Below are 8276 nucleotides of genomic sequence, written 5' to 3'. Positions count from 1 at the left end.
TTAGTGAAGAAAGAAGAGATAGTAGAACTGATAAGACATGGTTGGTAAAGAATCAAGAACAAAAGATATTTAACGATGTGACAAGTAATATATTTTTGTTCTTACTTACTAGTATATGCTTTTTACAGCTAAGAAATTTCTCTCAAAATATATGTGACACTAATATTCTTTTTACATTGTCAAGGGCTGTGATTGGACAGATTAAATTCGTCAGAGGAAGTTAAACTTTTAAATTTATAAGTTCTAAATTAAAAAAAAAAAAAAAAAAAAAAGAGAGAGAGAGAGAGAGAGAAGAAGAAAGTTACTGATTCTTGAATTATGATATATACCAATTAAGTAAATTTTTCTAGTACTGATATACGGTCTGGTGCGCCATAGCTCTATATTTTGCCGAAACCGTAATTAGAATGCTAGCTCCGCCCCTGAAATTTTTCGATCGTTAATCAAAGATTTTGAGTTGAAGATTTGAATATATATTAAAATATTTTCGGTAGGGAACGAGCGCTTCTCTTTATAACATAATTTGAATTTTTTCAATTAATGAATTAGTTTGAAGTTTCTAGAGTTAAAGAAAAATAGTATACCCTTCTTTTTGTTCTTACTTGCAAGTATATGTTTTACAGCTAAGGAGCTTTTTCAAGTTATATGGGACAGTGATATACTTTTGCTGTCACTTAGAAGCATATGTTTTTACAGCTAAGAAGTTTCTTCTCGAGTCTACAACTTACTGATTGTCTTAACAACTTTTCTAGTTTGGCAAATATAAAGAATCTGCCTTCCAGCGAAGGCAACTTTTTTGTTTTTTCATTAATATATATTTCATATCAAACACAAAGTTTTTCAAAAGACAGTGATTTTAGAAATTTGTGGTCTAAGATCATAAAATTTCTTTGGTTATAGACTAAAATTTATGATCTTAAAACATATTACCAGTGATAGGTAAGGGTGTATTTAGGCTTTGGAATGTCAAAATGCGGTTCTAAATTAATAATTTATACATATTTATAATCTTTAATATAAAAGAATCAAATTCTTAGATATAATTTAAGGAAAGTCTCAGAAATGGTAACCACATCTTTAGCACCCGCCCAATGTGTATATATAAAAGCTTGTCATTATGGATAAAATAAGAAGTAAATGTTTATTTTTTCTGAAATAGACAAATTGGGGAAAAAAATGCTATTATATCTAGGAGTAAAAACTTACCTCACTAGATGTTTACACCAAATTATATTAATTTATTATGATTATATTATAAATCAAGGTGAGAATGTGTAATTAATTATCTAAAGTTGAGTAATCGAAGTGTACTGTAATCATTAGATTGGTGGAAACACTGTGGTTTTACCCTTTCTAAACCCAAAAGAAGACCATTCTCTAAACGTGGTTAAATGCAATTAGACGCTAATAAACTATTTGAGACATTATGACTCAAGTACAATTAGATTTGTCCAAAGGCTTTAACAAAGAAAGAAAAGGAGAAAGGGGGATTAATATAAATGACTTTAATTAACACCTAAATCTTCTTAATCCACTTTTAACAAGGGCCGGCACAACACTCCGAAGTACTTGTCTTCTTAGTAGCAAGCATATTGCCTATAGGTAGACCCCACCATTATTTTGTATTTATATCATTTCTTTTTTATTTATTTTGTTGTTATTATTATTATTATTAATAATAATTTTTGTCTAATCCATAACATAATTTGATGTTTTTCAATTATCATGAATTAGTTTGATTAATTTCTAGAATTAAATCAAGATATTATATTTGTTTTATTTAGACTTGAATATTGAAAACTTAGTGACGTTTCGGGTCAAATCTCAGAAGAGGTAAAATAATCTTAGATGATATCTTTCTACCCGACTAAACCTTGGTAAAAAAGCTATTGATTAGGCAAATTTGATGGCCGTTAGTATGAGCAAGGGGGTTCATCCAAATCTCTTTTACAGGAAAATTGCACTATAAAAGCATGGTAAAAAATTATTTGTTATGTATGTATAATAGATGTTGATACATGCTATCTCTAACTACCATTGGCTCAACCATTACCAGTGAAAAATAGCAGATATTCGATTGGAATAATCAAAATGCGCGCAAAGTACTGCTCCAAACACTATTATTCATATAAAAGAAAAATATCCGTATAATTTAAGGAAAGTCTCAAAATAGTAAACATCTTTAGCACCTTGACAACATGTAATCCTTGTTTTTTGCTTGACCATCATCAGCTTCTACAATGGTCCTAATTTTTTTTGCTAACCCAAACTGTTGTAGAATTTTTGGAGTAAGTGGTTAGTACGAATATGCACTAAAGTCTGTTCACCAATTAAATCTTTACGTGACCGACCACGGCAAATTAATAAATGAACCAGGACACATGTACAATTTTTTTCACTCTGAGGGTAATTATATTTGTTATGAATCCATCCATATCTATAGCAAATGGTACGAATATGGAGAGTCACAGAATAATTAAACTAACGAATTTTAGTGATCATGTATTGTCACAATCACAAAAAGTCACTATCAGTATTTTTCTTCTCTAAAATTAATGTTTACCGGTTACTTTTCGACCTCATTTTTGAAAAATAAAATAGAGTTCACAAATCACTTTTGTACCTTATCTTTGAAAAATAAAATAACGTTTATGGGCTACTTTTATCGTTAGAAAGAATCACTAACTTAAAGCCGTGACTGTATTCTAAAATTCTACTTGTAAAATTAAAATTTCAAAATAATGGATTTTTCTTTATAAATTATAAGGTTTAAGAATTAACTATTAATTGTGAATTTTCTCGTATTTTCGACCATAGCTTTATATTAATTAATATCAGATAACTAGGCTGCTCTTGTTTAATGTGGATCCTACTGTTTATCCAAACAATTTTATGATTTGCATAAATAAAAACAAGAGAGTTCGATCCTACCGTATTTTTGGTGTAAGGAATAATGATACACAAAGAATGAAGTGCATTTCAAGTTGTAGTTTAGCGATCAATGAAGCGAGATAAAAATTATAGAACACCTTCCAATCTTAGTAGTAGATTAAAAGACGTTTAGATAGGCTTCATTGGATAGAGCTATCATGAACCACATGCAAGTGAGAGCTATCAATAACTTGCCCAAACTGACTCGAACAATATCCGTAAAAATTCAACCGGAAGAATAATGCTATTGCGAGAATAAAATAATAATATCCGATGGCATAAACTAAGCCAACTCAGCAAATATACATAGTATACATCCATGTTTTATGTAATTTTCTATTAGGTCAAAGACATATTTTATACAACACAAGTCCCCAACAACTCCTCTAGATTAACATATACACCATTTTTCAAAAAGCATCAATAAAAATATGTACTCGAAACAAGCACCCATAATATGTGACAACCACCGCCTACTAACACTATTGTAGTACCCTACTTACACGCTCCTTTCCCAAAACCAACTCTTCTATTACTCAAATCAAATTCTACCCATAAATTTTGTTGATGAAAATTACCAATAATATTACTTGCCATTCCAAGTGATTCTGATCTTCCAATCCCCACACAATGAACTCCTCCACCTACATCATCCAAAATTTTCTCTTTATTGATCAAGATTTCCACTCCTTTTTCAAATTCTAGTGTCATATCACCTATCGATCGTCCAACCTGTACAGAATTTATAGCATCGAAGCACATATCAAGCGATTCACCGTAAACGTACCCCTTCTTCAATTTTGGACCTACTAACCTAACGACTTCATCTCTAACTTTATTATAAGCTTCCTCCACTAGAAAAGTATATTGTGTGCCTGAATCAATCATCGTTTGGCCAGAACCACCAGCGTTTGGTCGAAAAACCCTCTCGGGGATATTCAATTTTTTCCCGCCAATTTTTATCCCTACCATGCCAATAGTGTAAGCTAGGGGGTCCAAATTAGGCATGCGTTGACTTTGAGGAAAAGTCAAAAGATTAATGTATTGGAACATATGTGAATTGGGATTTTGACCTAGGTAAAATGTGCCACTTGGCAATATTTTCCCTTGCTTACTAGGGACACAATAAGAGAATTTTTGCAATTTAGCTTGTGAGGCAAATGAGAACCTTCCAAGATTCATTCCCAAAATACCCTCGGCGTCACGTGACTCCGTCGCGCAACCAAGGATTAAAGGAGGGGTAGTTTGGGAATTCGAGAACGTTATTTTTTCTCGGACAAGATTACCCTCAGCTAAAGTACCATCAGCATAGAAGTAAGAGTAGTGACAAAGACGTTTTTGGTCACACGATGTTGGGAGGGTAAAATCGGGAATTCGAGGCTTACATAACGGGTGGTTACATGGAAGAACAGAAAAAGAAGAGGACAGAGAAGGATCAAACGTTGTTGGAGGTGTTATTTTACGTGATAATTTTTTGTTACATTGTATCCAAGAAAGTTGACTACCAGTATCTAAAACCATTTGTTGATCCTGTGGCGGTGTCCCTATAGGAAGTGTAACAATTAGAGCCATTGAATATTTGAAATTTGATTTATAGTTCAAAGATGGGATTTTAGTCATGGCTTTAGAAGAAGATAGAGATATAGATTTTAATGAAGAATTTTGAGATAAAGGGGTTGTAGTAATAGGGAAAGAAAGTGATAAGGGTATGTTTTCTTGGTTTTTTTGGGCTATTGATAGACGAAGAAAACTGAGGAACAAAATCAAGAAAGCTTTGTAAGTTTCCATGGAGAAAAGAAAATGGTTCACGATTTTGGGCTAGGGGATAGTTTCAGTGGAAGGAGGTGTTTGGCTATTTATATGGTTTTTTGTAGGGAGGAAAAAACAAAGGAGGAAAAACAAAGGTAAAGAGAAAAATAAGGGAAAAAGAAAAAGGAAAAGGCAAACACGGTTTTGAGGATAATACTATTTTGAGTTGTTTGCTTGTAAGGTGCTTTCTAATGATCACAATTACCTACTTGTGGAGTACCACTAAATTGTAGTTGAGCCACTAGCTACTTTCTTTTCTTTTTTTCTCTCTTTTTCTTTCATATTCTTGTATTCATTTTTTTTTTTTGGGGGGGAGGGGACGATTATGGTGTTCATGTTAGTTTTGGCGCATCTCGACTATGTCATTGAATATCTGTTATTTTCCACCGACATATGTATGTCTACTAAGATTTAGAGAGACAAGAAAAAACTACTTAATATTTGTTTTGCCTCAGTTGGAACTGAGACTTTATGGTTTGCGTCCTACTTTATTGATCACTTCGCGATAATCTTGGGTGTCATTCTTCTATTCAATATTTGAAACTAATTCATCTGTATATGTATTGTGTGAGGCTTACTGAAGGAGGAAACGCCTCTATTTGGAGCTTTTTCATAATCAAGACTCAAATTTTCAAGATTTTTTATTAAGGATAGAAAAATCATGGGTATTTATTTAACCATGTTCCTTGGTTGCCATTACTATTCTCTAGGTTTATTTTTCTTTCTTAGATTATGTGCATTTTCTCTGCCATGGCCTCTTTTCTTATGAAAATAACCCTTCTACCACCCTATGAGAACCTAAAAAGGTTAAAAAGAAAAAAACAAGAGTTTTTCTATTTTATTTTAAAAAAAAAAAAAAAAACTGGTTCTGTTCTTAGATAATTTCCATTTTCTTTCTTTTTTATTCTATGGAAAATTAGTTTTTTTTTATTTTTTTATTTTTTTTTTACACAATCATAGACTTTTCCCTATGAGAGAACCCTTCTACTACTGTACTACCTATTAGAACCTAATAGAAGAAAACAGAACAAGGACTAGATTTTCCTTAAAAAGAATTATATGAATTCTTATTTTATTTTATTTCCTTTTGTTTTATGGAGACTTGAGTTATTATTTTTAGTCATAGCCTATTTCCCTATGAAATAACCTTCTACCACCCTACGAAAACCTTTTAAAAAAGAAGAAGAGTTTCTCTTTAAAAAAAGATTTTTTTGATTCTCTTTGTAAGAGAATTTATCTTTTCATTCTTTATTTTTATGGGGGAAAAATATGAGTTGTTAACATCCATAACAGGTACAAGTGGTTGAATTTGAACTATACAAAATAAGAGAATGGATAAAATAATAAGTGATTAGCAATTAGGGAGACAAATTTGGAAATTTGAGAAATTTGGATAATGTCACTTTCTAAGCACAAGAACCATGTTTTAGTTTTGGTTGCTGTTTGGCAAGCAACTTGTCCTCTAGCTATTGTTTTATTTCCTTTCAGGCTTTCACTGTCTTCTTTTACAATTTTTTCTCCATTTCTTTATCCCTTTTTATGTTTAGAAAGAAAAAGAATTCTCCTCCACCAATTTCTTATTAATTATAGTTTCATTTGATGTTCAAAGAATTTCTAATGATATGGTATTACAATGGCCACAAGGAGTTCCTTGTTCTTCTTTTCTTTTTCTAATTTTGTGTTTCTTTTGTAGCTCCAACTTTTTCTTTGTGTTCTCTTTTTCCTCCACTAATTAACTTTAAGAATTAATTAATATCTTATAAATATTATAGGGCTATATATATTTTAGTAAAAGAAACAGCCTATGGTCTAGTTTCTTTCTTAATTTTCCTTTGCTCTAATTCACCTAATTAATAAAGAGCTGGCATCTTCTAATTAACTACAAATATTGATATAATTCGATTGATTAATTCAGGAAAAAGGACAGCCATTTCTTTTGGCTATCTTTTACTTTTGATATTTTTAATTTATCCCTTTCTTATTAAGAAAATTCAAAGTTTTTAAAAGCATAAAAGTGGCAATCAATCTTGCTTAAAATTATAAGGTGGTCTAGAACATATAAACATTCTTCTATTACCAGTCATTTTCTGTTCATTTTTCTTTTCATGAATCTTGACTAATCATCCTATAAATGGCAGGGCCCAGTTGAAATTGTGGGAACCCAATTATGACAATCAATATAAGATGAAAATTAATAGTATATTTCTTGCATATAATTTGGCACTAAATGTCATAGTATGCATACTAATGTTAATAGTACTTGAGAGGAAATAAGTTGAAAAGATTGCCACATGGTCCATTCTCAATAGCTACTAGGTTTTTTGTAGACATCAATCATAACTTTCCCTCCCTTGTTTGAGACTATATTGAGCAGAATATATATTCTTCGGAAATTTATTAAATTTGTATTGATTTGATTCGAATAATGATAGACATAGATCACCTCCGTCAAGGTAGAAAACTAGCTAGTAGATCATTTTTATATAAAGAAGAGCAACTTGTCAATAACTCTTAAATGCTCAAAATAAAAAAGAAAAAAAAAACTGTTATATGACTCAAAAGTCAAGAAGATGATAACCTAAGGCCTAGGTTAGATTTCCTTTAGATATAAATTATAATTGACAGATATTGCAAAAACTATTTTTCTTACAAGGGAAAAAAACATTAGTTTGTTGCATTAAAAAACGTAAAATGGAAGGTGTAGGACGTTAAGAGATCGTGCTAGCTAGCTCATTGACATTATTTCGAAAATAATAACACAAACTTGTAGGTGAATCTTATATATATGGAACTGAAAATGATAATTAGCAATAATTTCCTGCATTGAACTCTGTCCTATGGTGTCGTCCAAACTATCATGGCTTTTTTACAATTGATCAGAGGCAATTCCAAAATTAAATTTTACTTTTTCAATTTATAAAAACATTAGTATTAATATTAAATGCAATGTATTTATAAAATTATTAATTTAGGCGTACTATATTTATAATAATTATAATAAATATTTTACACATAAATTCATATTTCATTATAGTATAATGATGAAATGGATGAGAACAGCAGGTATACAAAACTCAACTCACTATCAAATCAAAATCACATGTTAATGATAAATCATTTCACTCGATATATGTGAAAGGCTAAGAGAATCGTCCAATTTCTCACACGTAGCATAAAAAGCCATAAACTAAAGTAACAATCAAGCTTTTGAATTATGGGCAAGTTTTAGCCATATGGCACAATCGATTTCATCCACATTTTGTCCTAAAATTAGAATACTTTGAGTGTTTGTGTAGAAGCCTTATTTAAAAAGCTTCAAGCTTTTCTTATGTGTTTGTTTGGTATATTTTTTTCAAAAAAGAATTTACCGACCATCAATATCACTTCATTCTTAATCACAAGCTTCTTGAATCCTAAAATAAAGTCACTTTTAGTAAAAGCAACGAAGAAGCCACATAAATTAAAAGATGATCAGTTAAACCCCCTTGGTTAGAAAATTATAACATATATAAAAAATTATATTCCATATATAAATT

The 8276-nt window shown here is 30.7% G+C and overlaps 1 protein-coding gene across 1 annotated transcript; it reads right to left on the bottom strand.

The window, feature by feature from the left end:
- Positions 1 to 3187: 3187 nt before the first annotated feature.
- Positions 3188 to 4807, bottom strand: LOC132058877 (aspartic proteinase PCS1). The gene has a single exon (XM_059451262.1). The coding sequence runs from the start codon at positions 4717 to 4719 to the stop codon at positions 3427 to 3429; it is 1293 nt and encodes a 430-aa protein (XP_059307245.1). The 5' UTR covers positions 4720 to 4807; the 3' UTR covers positions 3188 to 3426.
- Between the last annotated feature and the right edge of the window lie 3469 nt (positions 4808 to 8276).

The sequence above is a fragment of the Lycium ferocissimum genome, chromosome 6, assembly GCF_029784015.1.
Source record: "Lycium ferocissimum isolate CSIRO_LF1 chromosome 6, AGI_CSIRO_Lferr_CH_V1, whole genome shotgun sequence".
NCBI lineage: Eukaryota > Viridiplantae > Streptophyta > Magnoliopsida > Solanales > Solanaceae > Lycium > Lycium ferocissimum.
The sequence above is the reverse complement of the archived record's forward strand: the minus strand, read 5'-3'. Positions and strand labels throughout refer to the sequence as shown.

Bases quoted from the DNA above. Each gene is read 5' to 3' on its own strand.
- LOC132058877 (XM_059451262.1), bottom strand. From the start codon at position 4,719: ATGGAAACTTACAAAGCTTTCTTGATTTTGTTCCTCAGTTTTCTTCGT.